A 25,660-nucleotide genomic window follows, 5' to 3' on the forward strand; every position below is an offset into this window, starting at 1 on the left:
GCGTGTGTAGAACGCAGCCATTTACAAGTATTTCTAACTCCATCGAATAGCCTACTGTGTCTGATATAGACGTCATCAGAGAAGGCCTTTTAACAGGTGTCCAAACACTGGTTAATCCCATCCACATGACATGACCCTCGGGTCTGGGAAACATGAATAAACAGTCGGGAATTAGCCTTGACGCAGGCATACACGCGTGCACAAACGGATCCAACGGACACGCAGTCAAGTGTTGACCGGAAAAATTGTGTGCCGGAGTATTTGTGCAAGTTGCTGGGACAGCTACCCTTAGTGTCATTTAATCTCTCTCTGTGTGTGTGACAGTTTCGCACAAGATCGTCACGACAAGAGAGAGAGAGAAAATATATATTTACATGGAAAACTCTTTAGAGTTGCCATCTCTATAACGTGGTATTGTATATGACTGCAGTATTTGACAGGATATTGAACTGCGTGATCAAAGAACTTTCAGTGCACACTGGAACTGCATTTAGAGCGTTGGAACTGCATTTAGAGCTTTGGAACTGGATTTAGAATTTTGGAACTGGATTTAGAGCTTTGGAACTGGATTTAGAATTTTGGAACTGGATTTAGAGCTTTGGAACTGGATTTAGAATTTTGGAACTGGAATTAGAGCTTTGGAACTGAATTTAGAACTTTGGAACTGGATTTAGAGTTTTGGTCCTGGATTTAGCACTTTGGAACTGGATTTAGAACTTTGGAACTGGAACTTTGGAACTGGATTTAGAATTTTGGAACTGGATTTAGAACTTTGGAACTGGATTTAGAGCTTTGAAACTGGATTTAAAACTTTGGAACTGGATTTAGAACTTTGGAACTGGATTTTGAATTTTGGAACGCTCGATTTTTTTATCTCCATAATCCCGATCAAATTCAACCTGTGGATTTATTTTGCGGAGAGAGAGCTTCGGTCTCACTCAGATTTCCTTGCTGTTGAAGTTTCTATTGGAATTTCTTATCGGATATAATAATATTGGATTCAAACCATTCTTGTTGTAACCCATGATAAGGGTTCAAATAATGATTAAACTTGAACACCCCATAGGCCTAGGTTATTTAGGGACAATTCCATTTTCTTTTTTTGGATAAAAACTTGTTGGCAGCCGTTGGAATTGTAACCCTTTCTGGAGTTTTAATGTAACGGTTGAGTTGTTTTATAATGTTATCGAATATTTCACCATATCCCCTTGGTTAGTTTCTCAACCCGAACCCAATCATTAGTCTCACATCTCTGAATAACGGTTCTGTTAATAGCTCAATCTGATCGCCGAACACTTGCGCACGGTGGTGCATGTGAGTGTTGGCAGTTGACATCGTTAACCAACCGGGTCTCGGTTTGTGTAGCCGACATCTGTTTTGTGGATCTTCTCCCGGTTCTCTCGCTCCCACCGGGGTGAGAGTTTCTCTTAACCCCATGATGTTGCTCCTTTCCCCGGTTCTCCTGCTTCTGTTCCGCGTGGTCTTATTCGAGGCTTCACAGGGAATCATCCAGGACAGCGGCTACTATCACCACAATGACCCGGAACTCGGACTCACATTTGCCGGCCAAAGAACGGTGTTCGACTCGACAGGTAAAAATGACCCCCGAATGACTGACGGTGACAGTAAGCGTGGATAGCCGTAGGTTAAAAATGCGTCCATACACCCTCATTACCCTGAAGTAAACCCTGCTCCAACATGGATCTAGCAACGATTGGATAGGTGAAAATCAATGAGTCCACACATGTAGTTGAAACACAACCACTTGAGTCAGATCAGTGCAGATCTGGGTCAAATAGCATCAACACTTTCTTATCCTTGAGCTGTGCGTAGTTTGCCCGGTGTAGTGGAACCTGTGGAATATCCCCAAAAGTAAATCCAGGCGCAACTAAACTTGCTACATTTGTTTGGCCCAGGGTCTGCAGATCTTTGATTAATCAAGATAAGTTATTCCAACCACGGGGTCCTGAAGCAGGATCTCGCGGAGACAGGGGAGTGACAACCGTTAACTGTTATGCACGTGTTTTGCTCACTCAGCGGTTATCTGAGCTCCGTGTTTAGGAGGAGTCATCAATGTTGAGAAACAAACTGGCATGGTGGAAATGTACCGTTTTAACAACACCTCCTCGGTGACTGGTCCTATCATTCTATAGTCGCTGGGACACATGGAGTTGGGACACATTGAGTTCGCATGACATTTGGGCACTGGAGATGGGCGCAGGTGTTGCGTGGCATGGAACTCTCGCAGCTGCTTGTAGCCAAACATAGTTTAGATGCGGGATGGTTCATCGTAATTGACACATTCAGACGCAGGGAACCACTGGGCATTGAGAATTGGAGATGAGCACTTCGGCAGGGCAAGGACCAGAGGTGTGGTTTGGAGTGGGGCGATTCCATGATGACGGAATTCCGTTGCGATTTAGATGCGTCACTTTAGAATTTAACAAACCATGTCACTCTATAATTACAAGTGTCTTTTTTTCGTGCGCACTACACAATTATGTATACAGGGAATTTCAATCACAGATAAAATACACAGTAGGTTACTTAAGACAAACGATCAAGAGGAGAGTACAGTACATTAGAGGAGAGTACAGTACATTAGAGGAGAGTACAGTACATTAGAGGAGAGTACAGCACGTTAGAGGAGAGTACAGCACGTTAGAGGAGAGTACAGTACATTAGAGGAGAGTACAGTACAGTACATTAGAGGAGAGTACAGTACATTAGAGGAGAGTACAGTAGAGTACATTAGAGGAGACTACAGTACATTAGAGGAGAGTACAGCACGTTAGAGGAGAGTACAGCACGTTAGAGGAGAGTACAGTACATTAGAGGAGAGTACAGTACAGTACATTAGAGGAGAGTACAGTACATTAGAGGAGAGTACAGTACAGTACATTAGAGGAGACTACAGTACATTAGAGGAGAGTACAGCACGTTAGAGGAGAGTACAGCACGTTAGAGGAGAGTACAGTACATTAGAGGAGAGTACAGTACAGTACATTAGAGGAGAGTACAGTACATTAGAGGAGAGTACAGTACATTAGAGGAGAGTACAGCACGTTAGAGGAGACTACAGTACAGTACATTAGAGGAGACTACAGTACATTAGAGGAGACTACAGTACAGTACATTAGAGGAGACTACAGTACATTAGAGGAGACTACAGTACAGTACATTAGAGGAGACTACAGTACATTAGAGGAGACTACAGTACATTAGAGGAGAGTACAGTACATTAGAGGAGAGTACAGTACATTAGAGGAGACTACAGTACATTAGAGGAGAGTACAGCACGTTAGAGGAGAGTACAGCACGTTAGAGGAGAGTACAGTACAGTACATTAGAGGAGAGTACAGTACATTAGAGGAGACTACAGTACATTAGAGGAGAGTACAGTACATTAGAGGAGAGTACAGTACATTAGAGGAGACTACAGTACATTAGAGGAGACTACAGTACATTAGAGGAGAGTACAGCACGTTAGAGGAGAGTACAGCACGTTAGAGGAGAGTACAGTACAGTACATTAGAGGAGAGTACAGTACATTAGAGGAGACTACAGTACATTAGAGGAGAGTACAGCACGTTAGAGGAGAGTACAGTACAGTACATTAGAGGAGAGTACAGTACATTAGAGGAGACTACAGTACATTAGAGGAGAGTACAGCACGTTAGAGGAGAGTACAGCACGTTAGAGGAGAGTACAGTACAGTACATTAGAGGAGAGTACAGTACATTAGAGGAGACTACAGTACATTAGAGGAGAGTACAGTACATTAGAGGAGAGTACAGTACATTAGAGGAGACTACAGTACATTAGAGGAGACTACAGTACATTAGAGGAGAGTACAGCACGTTAGAGGAGAGTACAGCACGTTAGAGGAGAGTACAGTACAGTACATTAGAGGAGAGTACAGTACATTAGAGGAGACTACAGTACATTAGAGGAGAGTACAGCACGTTAGAGGAGAGTACAGTACATTAGAGGAGACTACAGTACATTAGAGGAGAGTACAGTACAGTACATTAGAGGAGAGTACAGTACATTACATTAGAGGAGACTACAGCACAGTACATTAGAGGAGAGTACAGTACATTAGAGGAGAGTACAGTACATTAGAGGAGAGTACAGTACATTAGAGGAGAGTACAGTACATTAGAGGAGAGTACAGTACATTAGAGGAGAGTACAGTACATTAGAGGAGAGTACAGTACATTAGAGGAGAGTACAGTACATTACATTAGAGGAGACTACAGCACAGTACATTAGAGGAGAGTACAGTACATTAGAGGAGAGTACAGTACATTAGAGGAGAGTACAGCACGTTAGAGGAGAGTACAGTACATTAGAGGAGACTACAGTACATTAGAGGAGAGTACAGTACAGTACATTAGAGGAGAGTACAGTACATTACATTAGAGGAGACTACAGCACAGTACATTAGAGGAGAGTACAGTACATTAGAGGAGAGTACAGTACATTAGAGGAGAGTACAGCACGTTAGAGGAGAGTACAGTACATTAGAGGAGACTACAGTACATTAGAGGAGACTACAGTACATTAGAGGAGAGTACAGTACATTAGAGGAGAGTACAGTACAGTACATTAGAGGAGAGTACAGTACAGTACATTAGAGGAGACTACAGTACATTAGAGGAGAGTACAGTACATTAGAGGAGAGTACAGTACAGTACATTAGAGGAGAGTACAGTACATTAGAGGAGAGTACAGTACATTAGAGGAGAGTACAGTACAGTACATTAGAGGAGAGTACAGTACATTAGAGGAGACTACAGTACAGTACATTAGAGGAGACTACAGTACATTAGAGGAGAGTACAGTACATTAGAGGAGAGTACAGTACATTAGAGGAGAGTACAGTACAGTACATTAGAGGAGACTACAGTACATTAGAGGAGAGTACAGTACATTAGAGGAGAGTACAGTACAGTACATTAGAGGAGAGTACAGTACATTAGAGGAGACTACAGTACATTAGAGGAGAGTACAGTACAGTACATTAGAGGAGAGTACAGTACATTAGAGGAGAGTACAGTACATTAGAGGAGAGTACAGTACATTACATTAGAGGAGACTACAGTACGTTAGAGGAGAGTACAGTACAGTACATTAGAGGAGACTACAGCACGTTAGAGGAGAGTACAGTACATTACATTAGAGGAGAGTACAGTACATTAGAGGAGACTACAGTACATTAGAGGAGAGTACAGTACATTAGAGGAGAGTACAGTACATTAGAGGAGACTACAGTACATTAGAGGAGAGTACAGTACATTAGAGGAGAGTACAGTACATTAGAGGAGAGTACAGTACATTAGAGGAGACTACAGTACATTAGAGGAGAGTACAGTACATTAGAGGAGAGTACAGTACATTAGAGGAGAGTACAGTACATTAGAGGAGAGTACAGTAAAGAGTAGAGTAGAATACGGTACAGTAGAATAGAGTAGAATATAATAGAGTAGAGTAGAATACATTACAGTACAGTAGAGCACAATACAGTAGAATACTGTACTGTACAGGAGAGTACTGTACAGGTGAGTACTGTGCAGGAGAGTACTGTACAGGAGAGTACTGTACAGGTGAGTACTGTGCAGGAGAGTACTGTGCAGCAGAGTACTGTACAGGCGAGTACTGTGCAGGAGAGTACTGTACAGGAGAGTACTGTGCAGGAGAGTACTGTGCAGGAGAGTACTGTACAGGAGAGTACTGTGCAGGAGAGTACTGTGCTGGAGAGTACTGTAGAGTACAGTTTGGTTCATTACAGTACAAGAGAGCACTGTGCAGGAGAGTACTGTGCAGGAGAGTACTGTGCAGGAGAGTACTGTATAGGATAGTACTGTACAGGAGAGTACTGTACAGGAGAGTACTGTAGAGTATAGTTTGGTTCATTACAGTACAGGTGAGTACTGTGCAGGAGAGTACTGTGCAGGAGAGTACTGTACAGGAGAGTACTGTGCAGGAGAGTACTGTACAGGTGAGTACTGTACAGGTGAGTACTGTGCAGCAGAGTACTGTACAGGAGAGTACTGTAGAGTACAGTTTGGTTCATTACAGTACAGTAGAGCACAAACAGTAGAATACTGTACTGTGCAGGAGAGTACTGCAGAGTATAGTTTGGTTCATTACAGTACAGGTGAGTACTGTGCAGGAGAGTACTGTACAGGAGAGTACTGTACAGGTGAGTACTGTGCAGGAGAGTACTGTGCAGCAGAGTACTGTACAGGAGAGTACTGTAGAGTACAGTTTGGTTCATTACAGTACAGTAGAGCACAAACAGTAGAGTACAGTACAGGTGAGTACTGTGCAGGAGAGTACTGTACAGGAGAGTACTGTACAGGTGAGTACTGTGCAGGAGAGTACTGTACAGGAGAGTACTGTACAGGAGAGTACTGTGCAGGTGAGTACTGTGCAGGAGAGTACTGTGCAGCAGAGTACTGTGCAGGAGAGTACTGCAGAGTATAGTTTGGTTCATTACAGTACAGTAGAGCACAATACAGTAGAATACTGTACTGTGCAGGAGAGTACTGTAGAGTATAGTTTGGTTCATTACAGTACAGTAACTCTAGTGTGTATTATACTCAAGTGTACAGTACAGTGTAGGACTGAACCAATCATGGATGTCTATGTTTGGGCCAAATCAAGTCTGGACCAAACCTAAAAAAATGACATCTGTGGATGTTGAAATATATATCTGGTCCAGACCGTACCAAAAAACAAAAACTATTCTGTGGACAGAAGGCCGACTGGCCACATTTCAACTACTTTTCAACTTCCACGAACATCCGGTGCCGGTCGGTGCTCAGTGACTAAGAACGGCAGGTTACAGTGAAATAAAGTTTTAGGAGGAACAACGGCTCAGCCGCGAACTGGTAGGCCACACAAGCTCACAGAGCGGGGTTGTCAAGAGCGCCGAAGCACGTAAAACGTAAAAAATCCTCCGTCCGTCGGGTCGCAGCACTTATTAATACTGAATTACAAACTCTGGAAGCAACAATCAGCACAAGAACCGTTCATTGGGAGTTTATTAATGAAATGGGTTTTCCGTGGCCCGAGCAGCCGCACACAAGCCTAAGATCACCATGGGGAATGCCAAGAGTTGGCTGGAGTGGTGTGTAAAGATCTCCGACATTGGACTCAGAAGCAGTGGAAACTCGTTCTCTGGCAGTCTGACGGATTAATCTGGGTTTGGCGGATGCCAGGAGAGCGCTACCTACCCCCAATGCTTAGTGACCACTGTAAAGTTTGGTGGAGGAGGAATACTGGTCTGGAGCTGTTCTTCATGGTTTGGGCCCCTTAGTTTCAGTGAGGGGAAACTACAGCAAACAATGACATTCTAGACGATTCTGTCCTGTTTCAGCATGACAATGCCTCTGTGCAAAAAGCGAGAAATGGTTTGTCGAGATTGGTGTGGAAGAACTTGACTGGCCTGCACAGAGCCCTGACCTCAACCCCGTCTAACATCTTTGGGATTGTATTGGAATGCCGACTGCGAGCCAGGCCTAATCGTCCAGCATCAGTACCCGACCTCACTAATACTATTGTGGCTGAATGGAAGCAAGTCCCCGCAGAAATGTTCCAACATCTAGTGAAAAACCTTCCCAGAAGAGTAGAGGCTGTTATAGCAGCAAAGGGGGTACCAACCCCATATTAATACCCACGATTTTGGAATGAGATGTTAGACGAGCAGATGTCCACATACCTTTGGTCATGTAGTGTGTATTGATAAACCTTGTACTGCAGTGACCTAAATCAGGGTCACAAAGTATCCACCTCACACACATGGTTCTGGGCTTTAACAGAAGACACCTGTACCATGTCAGAAAGTATCCACCTCACACACATGGTTCTGGGCTTTAACAGAAGACACCTGTACCATGTCAGATATACAGTTGGAATGTATTACATTTAGAGTTTGCATCACAAGATGACAGTTTATATACATCACAGAAGACTGAAATATAACCAAACTGTTAGACATAGAAACACCACATTTACACTTTATATACATCACAGAAGACTAAACTATAACCAAACTGTTAGACATGGAAACACCACATTTACACTTTATATACATCACAGAAGACTAAACTATAACCAAACTGTTAGACATGGAAACACCACATTTACACTTTATATACATCACAGAAGACTAAACTATAACCAAACTGTTAGACATAGAAACACCAATATTACAGTTTATATACATCACAGAAGACTGAAATATAACCAAACTGTTAGACAGAAACACCAGATTTTTTTGCCAGTTAATGTTGTTTTTAAACTAATTCTGAAGAAATCTGAATAACATTCCACCACGAGGCCACTAGAGGGCGCTGATTGGTCAATTGACTGCAGGAAAGGGCTACCTGACACATTGATACATGTGTTGATTGACCATCTCTATAGACCCATGCCTGGTGGTGTCACCTCCCTGTATGAACGAGGCCGACCGATACAGTCTGGAGGGTCTGAGGAACATCCACAGAGAGATGGATGACGACCAGGATGGAGGGATAGAGGTGGAGGAGAGCGTGGAGGTACGTAACCACGGAGGAGGGATTCAGGTGTGTTTTTGATTGGACAACCGATGGTAGGGGTCTTTAATTCAGTGACATGCTGTGTGTATGTCCTTGTCGACCAGTCAGTCCGTCTGTCTGTCTCGTGATTCCTGTCCTGTCAGTTTGTTTAAGCCACAGACACTAGAACCCCTTTAAGTGAGTCCAGATTAGAAGTGTAGAATGTTGGACTGTTTGTCCCAGAACTCCAGAACTCATCAGAATGTCGTCCAGGGCTAGATGATCCATGGGATTGGGTTGCTGTTACCGTGGAGACGGGAGGGGAGGGTGGCCGACATTCCTGTTCCCGTCACATGAAGAATCCAATTACAGCCAAGGATAGATTCCAAGATGGTGGAACGCACACACACACGCACACACACGCGCGCACACGCACGCACGCGCACGCGCACGCACACACACACACACACACACACACACACACACACACACACACACACACACACACACACACACACACACACACACACACACACACACACACACACACACACACACACACGACACACACGACACCCAGACACCCAGTCTATTTTATCTCTAAACTAAAACGTCTTGGTCCTTATCACCGGTGCAGTTGACAGTCGTCAAACTAATGTGGAAACTTAGAAAGGTTAAGGATGTGTGAACTGTTTATTAGACATGCGTGGTTGTGTGTAGTTGGCTTAGTGTGTGTTAGACGTTTACCTTTTGACATTAAGCTGTAAACTTTTCATAATCTTGTGTGTGTGTGTGTGTGTGTGTGTGTGTGTGTGTGTGTGTGTGTGTGTGTGTGTAGTTCATCATCGAAGACATGAAACAGCAGCCGACCAACAAACACAGCCGTCTTCACAGAGAGGACCAGCACATCACCATAGAGGAACTGTGGAGGGGCTGGAAGTTCTCAGAAGGTACTCTGTGTGTGTGATTACGCAATCTGTTATTACATTCACAGTTTCTTCATTACCTAACCCTCCCACCTCTCTCCCTCGTGCTCTCTCTCTCTATCCCTCTCTCTCTCTATCCCCCTCTCTCTATCCCCCTCTCTCTATCCCCTCCCACTCTCTCTATCCCCTCCCACTCTCTCTGTCCCCATCTGACCTCCCCTCTCTCTATCCCCTCCCACTCTCTCTGTCCCCATCTGAACTCCCCTCTCTTTATCCCCTCCCACTCTCTCTATCCCCTCCCACTCTCTCTATCCCATCTGACCTTCCCTCTCTCTCCATCCCTCTCTCTCTATCCCCTCCCACCTCTCTCCCTCATGCTCTCTCTCTCTATCCCTCTCTCTCTATCCCCCTCTCTCTATCCCCTCCCACTCTCTCTATCCCCTCCCACTCTCTCTATCACCTCCCACTCTCTCTATCCCCATCTGACCTCCCCTCTCTCTATCCCCTCCCACTCTCTCTGTCCCCATCTGAACTCCCCTCTCTTTATCCCCTCCCACTCTCTCTATCCCCATCTGACCTCCCCTCTCTCTCTCTATCCCTCTCTCTCTATCCCCTCCCACCTCTCTCCCTCATGCTCTCTCTCTCTATCCCTCTCTCTCTATCCCCCTCTCTCTATCCCCTCCCACTCTCTCTATCCCCTCCCACTCTCTCTATCACCTCCCACTCTCTCTATCCCCATCTGACCTCCCCTCTCTCTCTATCCCCTCCCACTCGCTCTATCCCCATCTGACCTCCCCTCTCTCTATCCCCTCCCACTCTCTCTATCCCCTCCCACTCTCTCTATCTCCATCTGACCTCCCCTCTCTCTCTCTATCCCTCTCTCTCTATCCCCTCCCACCTCTCTCCCTCATGCTCTCTCTCTCTATCCCTCTCTCTCTATCCCCCTCTCTCTATCCCCTCCCACTCTCTCTATCCCCTCCCACTCTCTCTATCACCTCCCACTCTCTCTATCCCCATCTGACCTCCCCTCTCTCTCTATCCCCTCCCACTCGCTCTATCCCCATCTGACCTCCCCTCTCTCTATCCCCTCCCACTCTCTCTATCCCCTCCCACTCTCTCTATCTCCATCTGACCTCCCCTCTCTCTCTCTATCCCTCTCTCTCTATCCCCCTCTCTCTATCCCTTCCCCTCTCTCTATCCCCTCCCACTCTCTCTATCCTCTCCCACTCTCTCTATCCCCTCCCACTCTCTCTATCCCCATCTGACCTTCCTCCCCCCCTCCTCTCTCTATCCCCTCCCACTCTCTCCCTTCCTCCCCCTCCTCCTCTCTTTATCCCCACCTGACCTCCCCTCTCTCTCCCTTCCTCCCCCCCTCTCTCCCTTCCTCCCCCTTCTCTCCCTTCCTCCCCTCTCTCTCCCTTCCTCCCCCTCCTCCTCTCTCTATCCCCATCTGACCTCCCCCTCTCTCCCTTACTCCCCTTATCTCTCCCTTCCTACCCTCTCTCTCCCTTCCTCTCCTTCTCCCTCCCTTCATCCCCCTCCTCCTCTCTTTATCCCCTCCCCCTCTCTTCCTTCCTCCCCCTCTCCCCTTCCTCCCCCTTCTCTCCCTTCCTCCCCTCTCTCTCCCTTCCTCCCCCTCTCTCTCCCTTCCTCCTCATCCTATCTCTATCCCCATCTGACCTCCCCCTACTCTCCCTTCCTCCCCCTCTCTCTCCCTTCCTCCCCCTCTCTCTCCCTTCCTCCCCCTCTCTCTCCCTTCCTCCTCCTCCTCCTCCTCCTCTCTCTATCCCCATCCGACCTCCCCCCCTCTCTCCCTTCCTCCCCCTCCTCCCCTCTCTACCCCTCCCCCTCTCTCCCTTCCTCCCCCTCCTCCTCTCTCTATCCCCATCTGACCTCCCCCTCTCTCTCCCTTCCTCCCCCTCCTCCTCTCTCTATCCCCATCTGACCTCCCCTCTCTCTCCCTTCCTCCACCTCTTCCCCTTCTCTCCCTTCCTACTCTCTCTCTCCCTTCCTCCCCCTCCTCCTCTCTCTATCCCCATCTGACCTCCCCCTCTCTCCTTTCCTTCCCCCTCTCTCCACCTCTCTCCTCCCCCTTCCTCTCTCCCCCTCCTCCCCCCTCCTTCTCTCCCCTTCTCTCCCCCTCCCTCTCTCCCCTCCTCTATCTATCAGTCCATAACTGGACTCAGGATGAGGTGTTGAGGTGGCTCAGGGAGTTTGTAGAGCTGCCCCAGTACGAGAAGAACTTTAAAGACTTCAGAGTCAACGGCAACACCCTCCCCAGGTGAGAACGGCCAATCAGAAACCTCAGAGAGGCACTTCCTGGTGGGCACAGCCAATCAGAAAGCTTCTTACTGAAAGTTACTGGCCAATCAGGTAACACACCCTAGTTACAATGTCCATTTGGTAGATTTTGAGTCATCACTATACAATTACAAATAAATCCGAAGCAGCTCAATTTGTCTAATTAAAACGCTTAATAATATCAGAACAGAAAGAGAAACACAGTCCAATCAGATGGAGAAAGATCCAATCAGAACACTCAGAGCTGGTGTTATTGTGATGCGTGCAGGATAGCAGCCAATGATTAATAATATCAGAACAGAAAGAGAAACACAGTCCAATCAGATGGAGAAAGATCCAATCAGAACACTCAGAGCTGGTGTTATTGTGATGCGTGCAGGATAGCAGCCAATGATTAATAATATTTGAACAGAAAGAGAAACACAGTCCAATCAGATGGAGAAAGATCCAATCAGAACACTCAGAGCTGGTGTTATTGTGATGCGTGCAGGATAGCAGCCAATGAGCCGTCGTTCCTGAGTGGCCAGCTGAAGATCGTGGACCAGAGAGACAAACAGAAACTCAACATCAAGGCTCTGGACGCGGTGCTGTTTGGTGCTCCTATACGTGTGTAGACAGTACACACACACACACACACACACACACACACACACACACACACCACACAACCACACACACACACACCACACGCACACAACACACACACACACACAACACACCACACGCACACACACACACACCACACACACACACACACACAACACACACACACACACACAACACACCACACACACACACACACACACGCACACCACACGCACACACCACACACACACACACACACACACACACACACACACACACACACACACACACACACACACACTTTGTGCATTTGCTCATGTCCACTGATTATATTGAGAAGCGCTAAACAAATGAAATAATCTTCCTCCTCCTCCCCTCTCCTCCTCCTCTTCCTCCTCCCCTCTCCTCCTCCTCTTCCTCCTCCACTTTCATCATGACTGTCATCATCAATATCCTCATCCTCCTCCTTCCTCTTCTCTCTCCTCCTCCTCTCTCCTCCTCTCTCCTCATTCTCTCTCCTTCTCCTCTCTTCTGCTCCTTCCTCTCCTCCTCCCCTCTCCTCCTTCTCTCTCCTGCTCCTTCCTCTCTTCCTTCTCTCTCTTCCTCCCCTCTCCTGCTCTTTTCTCTCCTCTTCCTCTCTCCTCCTCCTCTCTCCTGCTCCTCCTCTCCTCCCCCTCTCTTCTGCCCCTTCCTCTCCTCCTTCTCTCTCCTCCTTCTCTCTCCTCCTCCTCCTCCTTCCTTTCCTCCTCCTCCTCCTCTCCTCCTTCAGGCCCACCCCATAACTACATGAAGGACTTGTTGCTGATAGTTTCTGTGATGATGGGTGTAGGAGGCTGCTGGTTCTCTCAGGTCCAGAACAAAGCTTCCAAAGTCCACATCTCCAAGATGATGAAGGACCTGGAGAGTCTGCAGAGTGCTGAGCTCAGCCTCAGAGAACTACAGGAACAGTGAGTCTCTATGACTGTGTGTGTATTGAGGGGTGTGTGTGTGTGTGTTTGTTGCTAACCTGTATGTGTGTTTGTTGCTAACCTGTATGTGTGTTTGTTCCTAACATGTGTGTGTGTTTGTTGCTAACGCGTGTCCTCGTCCTGATACCAGGCTGGAGCAGGCCCAGTATGTGGTTGTTGCTATGATACCAGACTGTTGCTATGACACCAGGCTGTTGCTATGATACCAGGCTGTTGCTATGATACCAGGCTGGAGCAGGCCCAGTATGTGGTTGTTGCTATGATACCAGGCTGTTGCTATGATACCAGGCTGGAGCAGGCCCAGTATGTGGTTGTTGCTATGATACCAGGCTGGAGCAGGCCCAGTATGTGGTTGTTGCTTTGATACCAGGCTGTTGCTATGACACCAGGCTGGAGCAGGCCCAGTATGTGGTTGTTGCTATGATACCAGGCTGTTGCTATGACACCAGGCTGGAGCAGGCCCAGTATGTGGTTGTTGCTATGACACCAGGCTGTTGCTATGACACCAGGTTGTTGCTATGATACCAGGCTGTTGCTATGACACCAGGCTGGAGCAGGCCCAGTATGTGGTTGTTGCTATGATACCAGGCTGTTGCTATGACACCAGGCTGGAGCAGGCCCAGTATGTGGTTGTTGCAATGACACCAGGCTGGAGCAGGCCCAGTATGTGGTTGTTGCTATGATCCCAGGCTGTTGCTATGACACCAGGCTGGAGCAGGCCCAGTATGTGGTTGTTGCTATGACACCAGGCTGTTGCTATGATACCAGGCTGTTGCTATGACACCAGGCTGGAGCAGGCCCAGTATGTGGTTGTTGCTATGATACCAGGCTGTTGCTATGATACCAGGCTGTTGCTATGACACCAGGCTTTTGCTATGACACCAGGCTGGAGCAGTCCCAGTATGTGGTTGTTGCTATGATACCAGGTTGTTGCTATGATACCAGGCTGGAGCAGGCCCAGTATGTGGTTGTTGCTATGATACCAGGCTGTTGCTATGACACCAGGCTGGAGCAGGCCCAGTATGTGGTTGTTGCTATGACACCAGGCTGGAGCAGGCCCAGTATGTGGTTGTTGCTATGATCCCAGGCTGTTGCTATGACACCAGGCTGGAGCAGGCCCAGTGTGTGGTTGTTGCTATGACACCAGGCTGTTGCTATGATACCAGGCTGTTGCTATGACACCAGGCTGGAGCAGGCCCAGTATGTGGTTGTTGCTATGATACCAGGCTGTTGCTATGATACCAGGCTGTTGCTATGACACCAGGCTGTTGCTATGATACCAGGCTGTTGCTATGACACCAGGCTGGAGCAGTCCCAGTATGTGGTTGTTGCTATGATACCAGGCTGTTGCTATGATACCAGGCTGGAGCAGGCCCAGTATGTGGTTGTTGCTATGATACCAGGCTGTTGCTATGACACCAGGCTGGAGCAGGCCCAGTATGTGGTTGTTGCTATGACACCAGGCTGGAGCAGGCCCAGTATGTGGTTGTTGCTATGATACCAGGCTGTTGCTATGACACCAGGCTGGAGTAGGCCCAGTATGTGGTTGTTGCTATGATACCAGGCTGTTGCTATGACACCAGGCTGGAGCAGGCCCAGTATGTGGTTGTTGCTATGACACCAGGCTGTTGCTATGATACCAGGCTGGAGCAGGCCCAGGAGGAGAAGCGTAGCGTGGCAGAGGAGAAACAGAACCTGGAGGAGAAGATGAGGGATGAGATCATGGGAGCCCAGGAGGAGGCGCACAGACTCCATCGGCTCAGAGCTGGAGCCGTCAGTCAACTGAGTAGACTGAGATACGCAGAGGAGGAGCTGGAGCAGGTAGAGAACCTTACCTTACCCTGCCTAACCATACCCAACCTAACAACTGAGCAGAATGAGATACGCAGAGGAGGAGCTGGAGCAGGTAGAGAACCTTACCTTACCTTACCCTGCCTAACCATACCCAACCTAACAACTGAGCAGACTGAGATACGCAGAGGAGGAGCTGGAGCAGGTAGAGAACCTTACCTTACCTTACCCTGCCTAACCATACCCAACCTAACAACTGAGCAGACTGAGATACGCAGAGGAGGAGCTGGAGCAGGTAGAGAACCTTACCTTACCCTACCTAACCATACCCTACCTAACCATACCCTACCTAACAACTGAGCAGACTGAGATACGCAGAGGAAGAGCTGGAGCAGGTAGAGAACCTTACCTAACCTTACCCTACCTAACAACTGAGCAGACTAACCTTACCCTACCTTACTTTACCTAACCTAATCTTACCCTATCTTACTTTACCTAACCTTACCCTATCTTACTTTACCTAACCTTACCTTACCCTATCTTACCATACCGTATCTTACTTTATCTAACCTTACCCTATCTTACTTTACCTAACCTTGCCCTACTTAACCTTACCCTATCTAACCTTACCCTATCTTACTTTACCTAACCTTACCCTATCTTACTTAACCTAACCTTACCCTACCTAACCTTACCCTACCTAACCTTACCCTACCTAACCTTACGCTATCTTACTTTACCTAACCTTACCCTATCTTACTTTACCTAACCTTACTCTATCTTACTTTACCTAACCTTACCCTACCTTACCCTATCTTACTTTACCTAACCTTACCCTACCTTACCCTATCTTACTTTACCTAACCTTACCCTACCTTACCCTATCTTACTTTACCTAACCTTACCCTATCTTACTTTACCTAACCTTACTCTATCTTACTTTACCTAACCTTACCCTACCTTACCCTATCTTACTTTACCTAACCTTACCCTATCTTACTTTACCTAACCTTACCCTACTTAACCTTACCCTACCTAACCTTACCCTACCTAAACTTACCCTATCTTACTTGACCTAACCTTACTCTATCTTACTTTACCTAACCATACCCTACTTAACCTTACCCTACCTAACCTTACCCTATCTTACTTTACCTAACCTTACCCTACCTTACCCTATCTTACTTTACCTAACCTTACCCTATCTTACTTTACCTAACCTTACTCTATCTTACTTTACCTAACCTTACCCTATCTTACTTTACCTAACCTTACCCTACCTTACCCTATCTTACTTTACCTAACCTTACCCTATCTTACTTTACCTAACCTTACCCTACTTAACCTTACCCTACCTAACCTTACCCTACCTAAACTTACCCTATCTTACTTGACCTAACCTTACTCTATCTTACTTGACCTAACCTTACCCTACTTAACCTTACCCTACCTAACCTTACCCTATCTTACTTGACCTAACCTTACTCTATCTTACTTTACCTAACCATACCCTACTTAGCCTTACCCTACCTAACCTTACCCTATCTTACTTTACCTAACCTTACCCTATCTTACTTGACCTAACCTTACCCTATCTTACTTTACCTAACCTTACCCTACCTTACCCTATCTTACTTTACCTAACCTTACCCTATCTTTCCCTACCTCACCTTACCCTATCTTACCTTACCTCACCTTACCCTACCTAACGTAACCCTACCTAACCTTACCTTACCTTACATACCTAACCTAACCTTACCCTACCCTACCTAACCTAACCTAACCTTACCTTACCTTACCTTACCTTACCTACCTAACCTTACCCTACCTAACCTAACCTAACAACCCTACCTAGCCTAACCTTACCCTACCTAACCCAACCCTACCTAACCTTACCCTACCTAACCTAACCTAACATCCCTTCCTAACCTAACCTTACCCTACCTAACCCAACCCTACCTAACCTTACCCTACCTAACCTTACCCTACCTAACCCAACCTAACCCTACCTAACCTTACCCTACCTAACCTTACCCTACCTAACCTAACCTTACCCTACCTAACCTAACCTAACCCTACCTAACCTTACCCTACCTAACTCTACCTAACCTAACACTACCTAACCTTACCCTACCTAAACTTACCCTACCTAACCTTACCTACCTAACCTAACCCTACCCTACCTAACACTACCTAACCCTACCTAACCTAACCCTACCTAACCTAACACTACCTAACCCTACCTAACCTAACACTACCTAACACTACCTAACCTAACCTAACATAACCCTACCTAACCTAACCCTACCTAACACTACCTAACCGAACACTACCTAACCGAACACTACCTAACCTAACACTACCTAACCTAACATAACCCTACCTAACCTTACCCTACCTAACCTTACCCTACCTAACCCTACCGTACCTAACCCTACCTAACCTAACCCTACCATACCTAACCTAACCTTACCATACCTAACATACCTAACATACCATACCTAACATACCTTACCATACCTAACCTTACCCTACCTAACCTAACCTTACCCTACCTAACCTTACCCTACCTAACCCTACCTAACCTAACACTACCTAACACTACCTAACCCTGTGTGTGCGTGTGTGTATCTAGGTTCGGGGAGCATTAAAGAAGGCAGAGAAGGACATGATGGCGTACTGGTCTGTCCCGGAGGCCCTACAGCTCTGGCTACAGCTGACCCACGAGGTGGAGGTGCAGTACTACAACATCAAGAAGCACAGCGCTGAGCTGCAGCTCAACACAGCCAAGGAAGAGGTAGGAGACTACTGATTAGTTGGTTGGTTGGTTGGTGGATTAGTTGAGTGGGTGGTTGATTTGTTGTTGAATTAGTTGGTTAGTTGGTTGGTTGGTTGGTGGATTGGTTGGTTGGTTGGTTGGTTGATTGGTTGGTTGGTTGGTTGGTTGGTGGATTAGTTGATTGGTTGGTTGGTGGATTAGTTGATTGGTTGGTTGGTTGGTGGATTACTTGATTGGTTGGCTGGTGGATTACTTGATTGGTTGGTTGGTGGATTAGTTTGTTGGTTGGCTGGTTGATTGTTTGGTGGATAAGTTGATTAGTTGCTTGGTGGATTAGTTGATTAGATGGTTGGTGGATTAGTTGATTGGTTGGTTGGTGGATTAGTTTGTTGGTTGGTTGATTGGTTGGTGGATTAGTTGGTTGGTGGATTAGTTGTTTGGTTGGTTGGTGGATTAGTTGATTGGTTGGTTGGTGGATTAGTTGATTGTTTGGTTGGTGGATTAGTTGGTTGGTTGGTTGGTGGATTAGTTGGTTGGTTGGTTGGTTGGTTGGTTGGTTGGTTGGTTGGTTGGTGGATTAGTTGGTTGGTTGGTGGATTAGTTGGTTGGTCGGTTGGTTGATTGGTTGGTTGGTGGATTAGTTGATTGGTTGGTGGATTGGTTGGTTGGTTGGTGGATTAATTGGTTGGTTGGTGGATTAGTTGGTTGGTCGGTTGGTTGATTGGTTGGTTGGTGGATTAGTTGATTGGTTGGTGGATTGGTTGGTTGGTTGGTGGATTAATTGGTTGGTTGGTGGATTAGTTGGTTGGTGGATTAGTTGGTTGGTTGATTGGTTGATTGGTTGGTGGATTAGTTGATTGGTTGGTTCGGTTGGTTGGTTGGTGGATTAGTTGATTGGTTGGTTCGGTTGGTTGGTTGGTGGATTAGTTGGTTGGTTGGTGGATTAGTTGGTTGATTGGTCCAATACTACAACGTCAAGAAACACAGTGCTGAGCTGCAGCTGGCCACTGCTGAGGAGGAGGTAGGAGAGAGACGTAAACCAATCAATCAGTTTATTGATTCATCAACTGATTGATTTCCTTTCACTGACTTCACGTAGGAAGAAAGAACATAGGGGCTGTAATTAACCCCTGGTGTGGACATGACCAGGACAATGCATTAAACAAGTCATCTGTCCTCCATATTAACCCTTGGTGTGGACATGACCAGGATAATGCATTAAACTAGTCATCTATCCTCCATATTAACCCTTGGTGTGGACATGACCAGGATAATGCATTAAACAAGTCATCTATCCTCCATATTAACCCTTGGTGTGGACATGACCAGGAGGATGTGACCTCATATTAACCCCTTGGTCTGTGTATATCCTGTCCAGGCAGAAAAGATCAAGAAGAAGAGGAGTTCCCTCATGGGGACATTCCACGTGGCTCACAGCTCCTCACTGGACGATGTTGACACCAAGATCCTGGAGGCCAAGTGAGAGAGAGAGAGACACACACACACATTTTTCTATCCTCGTGGGGACCTAAAAATGGATTTCCATTCAACATCATCTTTTTCCTAACCTTAACCCCTAACCCTAACCCTAACCCCTAACCCTAACCCTTAACCCCTAAGCTTAAAATAGCAGGTCCCCACGAGGATAGAAGAACAAGATCACACACACACACACACACACACACACACACACACACACACACACACACACACACACACAGTGTTAATTTAGTCAACAATAACTATGACAAAAAATACTTGTCAGCAACCTATTTTTCCTGCCTGAAACTATGAAGATAACGAGACCAGATGGCCTGGAGAAAAAACCCATAACTGTAACACATTACTTTGAATTTCAGTCGATGGAAATGTGACGAGACGAGAATTCCACGTTAGACTAATGGACATTTTAATTTGACATGAATCTACTTTTCATCCGTTTTGTCCAATCCTAACCATGCATGCAGAATATGTTTTAATGTAGGCCTCTCATTGGCAGAATTAAAGTTGTGTGATCTGATTGAGCTGATCTGCCTGGCTCTCCCACACAGCTCCCAGGCAGTCTCTTCAGTCACTCTTCAGTCTTTTGAACTGATGTGAAGCCAAGACACTGGACTTGTAACTAACCTCAACTAGAAACCTTGTTTACTCTCTTACTTACATTGTAACTAACCTCAACTAGAAACCTTGTTTACTCTCTTACTTACATGGAGGCTATTTTCTGATTTGATTACATCAGAAGCTCAATTTTCCCATGTTGTGCTGTTGTTCATTCATCTGTGCCAACGGTCCACAACTGTGAGTTGCAGTTGGTGTTCTCGTGTTTTTGTGACAGAGTTGACGTGGGTTTTTGTGACGGAGTTGACGTGGGTTTTGGGACGGAGCCGACGTGGTTTTGTGACGGAGTTTTTGTAACAGATTTGACTTCGTTGTGTCACGGTAACATACTAAACTAATGTCTGTTGTGTTGACATAGCTGACATGTTACTATATTATAACAGTCTGCACCTGTGTGTTGGATCACAGGAACGCCCTACCAGACGTTAACTAGCTGACATAAACTGTGCATTTGTCATCCCTCACAGGAACGCCCTATCAGAAGTCACGGCCTGCCTACGGGAGCGTCTCCACCGCTGGCAACAGATAGAGCGTCTGTGTGGTTTCCCTCTCCTCAGGAACTCTGGCCTGGCCAGCCTGACAGCCACACTGTATTCAGACTCTAACTGGGTGGCGATGCCCAGGGTGTCTGTACCCGCCTTCCCTTCCTGTCATGAAACAATACAAGGCTCTCTGGAGGATCTGATGGAAGACCCCTCAGCATCCATCTTAGGTAGGTTATAGCAATCAGTCGCTCAGTTGGTCAATATAATGAGAATATAATATGGTCATTATTAAGGAGACATGTTTATGCAAACAGATTTACAGCACGGTGAGTGTATGTTTATGGGAAACACCGTGGTAATCAATCTCATGCCCATACCTAGTCAAGGGCCTGACGATTAGTTCACACGTTGAATCAGGTGCTAGCTCTGGAATAGATCAAACACATGGTACGGCTGGGGGTCCTGAGGGGAGGTTTGGCACGGCTGGGGGTCCTGAGGAGAAGTTTGGAACGGCTGGGGGTCCTGAGGAGAGGTTTGGAACGACTGGGAGTCCTGAGGAGAGGTTTGGAATGGCTGGGAGTCCTGAGGAGAGGTTTGGAATGGCTGGGAGTCCTGAGGAGAGGTTTGGAATGGCTGGGGTTTCTGAGGAGAGGTTTGGAACGGCTGGGGTTTCTGAGGAGAGGTTTGGAACAGCTGGGAGTCCTGAGGAGAGGTTTGGAACGGCTGGGGTTTCTGAGGAGAGGTTTGGAACAGCTGGGAGTCCTGAGGAGAGGTTTGGAACGGCTGGGGTTTCTGAGGAGAGGTTTGGAACAGCTGGGAGTCCTGAGGAGAGGTTTGGAACGGCTGGGGTTTCTGAGGAGAGGTTTGGAACAGCTGGGAGTCCTGAGGAGAGGTTTGGAACGGCTGGGGTTTCTGAGGAGAGGTTTGGAACAGCTGGGAGTCCTGAGGAGAGGTTTGGAACAGCTGGGGTTTCTGAGGAGAGGTTTGGAATGGCTGGGGTTTCTGAGGAGAGGTTTGGAACAGCTGGGATTCCTGAGGAGAGGTTGGGAACAGCTGGGAGTCCTGAGGAGAGGTTGGGAACAGCTAGTTGTCCTGAGGAGAGGTTGGGAACAGCTGGGATTCCTGAGGAGAGGTTGGGAACAGCTAGTTGTCCTGAGGAGAGGTTGGGAACAGCTGGGAGTCCTGAGGAGAGGTTGGGAACAGCTAGTTGTCCTGAGGAGAGGTTGGGAACAGCTGGGAGTCCTGAGGAGAGGTTGGGAACAGCTAGTTGTCCTGAGGAGAGGTTGGGAACAGCTGGGAGTCCTGAGGAGAGGTTGGAGAACCACTGCCATATCTGATTCAAGGTTTAAGTGATTAGCTGCTTAGTTGAATCAGGTTTAGTTTTATTTTTGCGAGGTTTTCCATTAATAGGTTTTCCATAAAATTAACAAAATAAAAAAAATTCACCAAAATTGTCCCCAAAATTTGTCCCACATTTTTCAGAGATTTAGTTAAAAAGTTATGGGGTATGTTCCCTTCCCTTTGCAACCCTAGTTCCACCAATGAAGCGCTCCCCTCGCTCTCGTGGCTCTACCTCCACCGTGTGTCGTCAACGGCGTTCTGGACACGCCTCCCCTTCCTCTTCCTCATCCTCCTACTCTGACCCCGATATCCTGATCCCTATCCACACCACGCTCCCCTGCTTCGAGGAAGAGGAGCAGATCTTCATCAACGCCCAGTGGAGGGGGTGAGTCGCACAATTTCAATTCAGTCAATTTAGGAAATAAACTGAAGTTTCAATTCGGATTCCAATTTTCTACAATGCTTCTCTGTGTCCACAGATTACAAGGTGACTCATGGTGACACTTACAGTATTTTCAATGTATGATTGAAACTTTGTGAACCTTTATGGAATCTTTGTCTCTCTATATATGTTCCTGTCTCTCCTTCTCCCTCCCCCTCTCCCCCTCTCCCCATCTCCCCCTCTCTCTCTCCCCCTCTCTCTCTCCTTCTCTCTACAGAGATTCTCAGGTAATTTATTCTGACAGGACCCCTCCTGTCAGCAGAAGGTCATCAGAACCTTCCGGAACGGAATCCCCCGTTTGTAAGATATCTAGAGAAGAACTGGAAGCTTCCTTGGATGAAGCCACATTGAAGACATCATCTAAAGACGAGCCGGACTATTCTTCTGTGGACAACAGTGCTCCAAGGAAAATGCAAAGAGTCAAAAGTGAGACTTCCATGGACCCCCCCGCCGACGCAGCAGCCACAAAGGTCTTGGGTCGTTCGATGGACAACGTCTCAAGGAAGTCATTCAGAGACGAGTGTCACGAGGTTCCGTTGGAGACTCACGTCTCAAAGAAGAGGTCTCTTCTATCTAGAGACGTGATCGGTGTGTCTCTGGACACCGGCTCCAGGCAGATGATGAGAGAGAGCTGGGGAGAAGCCTCATTCAACAACTCCATGAGAGGAAGACCCAGAGAAGAAATGGTGGCGGCCGTTGGAACCCCAACGAGAAGGATATCCCGAGAGGAGGTGGACTTCTTAGCCGACGGCGCTCAGAGGAGGATGGCGATGGCCAGAGACAAACTGACCCTTCATCTGGACAGCAACTCTTCTCACAAGATGCTCAGTAAGAAGATGGAGTTCCCAGTGGAACCACCATCTGCCGCCACGAGGAAGATATCGATAGACGAACACCATGAGATGTGCTCTCACACTAGCAGACGAACAAACAGCGATAAGGTTGACAGATCCATAGACACTCCCACTGGGAAGATCTACCCGGACAGGGTCGACAGTACCCCAGAAATCCCCAAACGGAGGATATCCAGGGAGGAGTATACGGTGTCGTCCCAGGTGGTTCACGATCCCCAGGTTTTGGATTGGGGTCAGTTCGGACAACCTGACCTCACCTTGTCCACACCATGGAAACAAACCCAGACACCTGACCCTTATACCTCCGACCACCTGACCGAACTGGTGTATGACGGTATTCTGGAGAAGTCCTGTATCACCCCAGCAACGACCCCTGACCTGCCCCAGAGGATCACGGAAGGAAGAGAGCGAGAAGGGAATCCTCCTGTGCCGCCCCCGAGGAGCAGCCGGTCCCTAAACACGTTGCCCCCGGAGATGAGAGGCGAGAGGCACCAAAAGGACAAAGACAAAAGCACGAAGTCGTCCAAACTCAAGAGCCTTTTTAAGAAGAGGAAAGATCATACCCCAGAACTGCCACAAGGGGGCCTGAACAATCTCTGACCGGTAACTGGAATTTAAACACTTTAATGTAAATTCTTTAACCAGGAAGTTTCTTGAGGCTATGAAACTCTGGATAAGACCTCAGCCAGGAAAAGCTGAGAGGAAACATGAACATTAGTCTTATAGATTTGATTTTTCAAAAAAAACGACACGGACTGTTTGGCTGGGATTACATGTTTGAAAGAAAAAAACATGAGCAATAGGATTGCTAATTTTTTTTCAAAGCCAACAAAGACTGATTTTTGAAACCCAGAAAAATAGTGTTCTGGCCGATAACGCGCAGATTGCCGGACAACATGTTATTTTGGCAGTCAACGGGCAGGTACCAAACTCTTGAGTTGACATAGCAGTCTCTAAAACGGATTAATCTCGTACTAGACTGAATACTCTGAAAACAGGAACACAGTCGATGCTATAGTTTCGGTACTATTTTGGTACTACAAAGCAGAATCAATTAACCAGCTATCTTTTAATCAACCGTAGTTAACCATCTAACTTTGATAAATAACCAGAAATAACTATTAATTTTCTGGTTCATTTAAGAAAAGCTAAACTTAGATACGTGTGTCTTTGGTTGTTTAGTCAATTAGACAATGCCCATTTCAAGCTTAAAGCTATTTTCATAACGTTTAGGCAAGTTAGCTGGCTAACTCATTGATCCTGCTTTTATAGTATTGTCCTCAGAGGGACAAAGAGGATGAAGTGTGTAAGATAACCCATGGTGCCCAAATGTTGTCTCTGCAAGGAAGTCTTAATAAGTAGACCAATGATGGGTGTCCCGTTTTCAGCTTCGTTTGGAAGCAGTGTGATCCCATACCATGTTTGATCGCCTCCTATGTTCAGCGTTGGGTGTTTAAGAGCTGAGATATTTATTTCTTGACTAGGGAGCATTTCTTTGGAGCTCTTCTCCTGTACGATAGAAGCAACTGTAGTTTATTTGGATTGGGGGAGTGCTGTTCAGTGGTTCCTTGACTTTTTTCCTCAGTGCAGTCACAGTGCTGTTCAATGGTTCCTAGACCTTTTTCTCAGTGCAGTCACAGAGCTTTGCTTGGGGGGAGATTTCTAGTATGTGCACGGTTGCAACATTTAGGTTTCCCAGGTTTTCCTTGAATCCTGGTAAGAAGATTCCCAGAATCAAGAGGGAAAATCTGGAAATTAGTTGAAAAGTGTGTTTACATTTTTTTTTCACTAGGCAAGTCAGTTAAGAACAAATTATTATTTACAATGACGGCCTAGGAACAGTGGATTAACTGCCTTGTTCAGGGGCAGAACGACAGGTTGTTTACCTTGTCAGCTCGGGGATTTGATCTAGCAACCTTTCGGTTAGTGTCCCAACACTCTAACCACCAGACCTGTTGCTTTTGGTTTCTTTTGTAACTGAGCTTTTTTTAAACAAAATGTATCTAATTTAAATTAGCTTGTTTTTTGAGAATTGTTCTGTTCTTCGTCTTTGTGGAAGTCCAGTTTTTCTTTTCAAGGTGATTGGTTTACTGGGTTTGAAGGGGGGATAGTTTCTCAAAACCTTTATGTAAAAATGTTTTTTCATGACATCTTTTACTTGTTTGGTAATTAAATAAAATGTATTTTATTGACTGTTTTACAAAAGAAAAAGAAAGTCTTGGGTGTCTAGGATAGAGTCAACTATATCTAAAGAACGTCTTGGGTGTCTAGGATAGAGTCAACTATATCTAAAGAAAGTCTTGGGTGTCTAGGATAGAGTCAACTATAGCTAAAGAAAGTCTTGGGTGTCTAGGATAGAGTCAACTATATCTAAAGAAAGTCTTGGGTGTCTAGGATAGAGTCAACTATATCTAAAGAAAGTCTTGACCAAGTCAAGGTCCCAGAAAAGGACTAAAATACTTAATTGAAAGGAAACTTTGTATGCATTGATAATGATGAATTAAAAATAATAATTTTAACAACA

General features: G+C 46.3%; 1 protein-coding gene across 1 annotated transcript; it reads left to right on the forward strand.

Moving 5' to 3' along the window:
• The first annotated feature begins 36 nt into the window (after nt 1-36).
• On the forward strand, nt 37-25,660 carry LOC110514485 (stromal interaction molecule 2). Its single transcript, XM_036973626.1, has 12 exons — nt 37-1,592; nt 8,437-8,567; nt 9,385-9,496; nt 11,642-11,753; nt 12,264-12,379; nt 13,128-13,305; nt 14,970-15,147; nt 17,753-17,914; nt 19,275-19,375; nt 20,482-20,726; nt 22,033-22,225; nt 22,500-25,660. The coding sequence occupies exons 1-12, from the start codon at nt 1,436-1,438 to the stop codon at nt 23,734-23,736; spliced, it is 2,922 nt and encodes a 973-aa protein (XP_036829521.1). The 5' UTR covers nt 37-1,435; the 3' UTR covers nt 23,737-25,660.

The sequence above is a fragment of the Oncorhynchus mykiss genome, unplaced genomic scaffold (assembly GCF_013265735.2).
Source record: "Oncorhynchus mykiss isolate Arlee unplaced genomic scaffold, USDA_OmykA_1.1 un_scaffold_276, whole genome shotgun sequence".
Classification (NCBI taxonomy): domain Eukaryota; kingdom Metazoa; phylum Chordata; class Actinopteri; order Salmoniformes; family Salmonidae; genus Oncorhynchus; species Oncorhynchus mykiss.

Bases quoted from the DNA above. Each gene is read 5' to 3' on its own strand.
- LOC110514485 (XM_036973626.1), top strand. From the start codon at position 1,436: ATGATGTTGCTCCTTTCCCCGGTTCTCCTGCTTCTGTTCCGCGTGGTC. The intron at 12,380-13,127 runs GTGTGTAGACAG...CTCCTCCTTCAG, and splicing joins GCTGTTTGGTGCTCCTATAC to GCCCACCCCATAACTACATG. The intron at 13,306-14,969 runs GTGAGTCTCTAT...CTATGATACCAG, and splicing joins CTCAGAGAACTACAGGAACA to GCTGGAGCAGGCCCAGGAGG.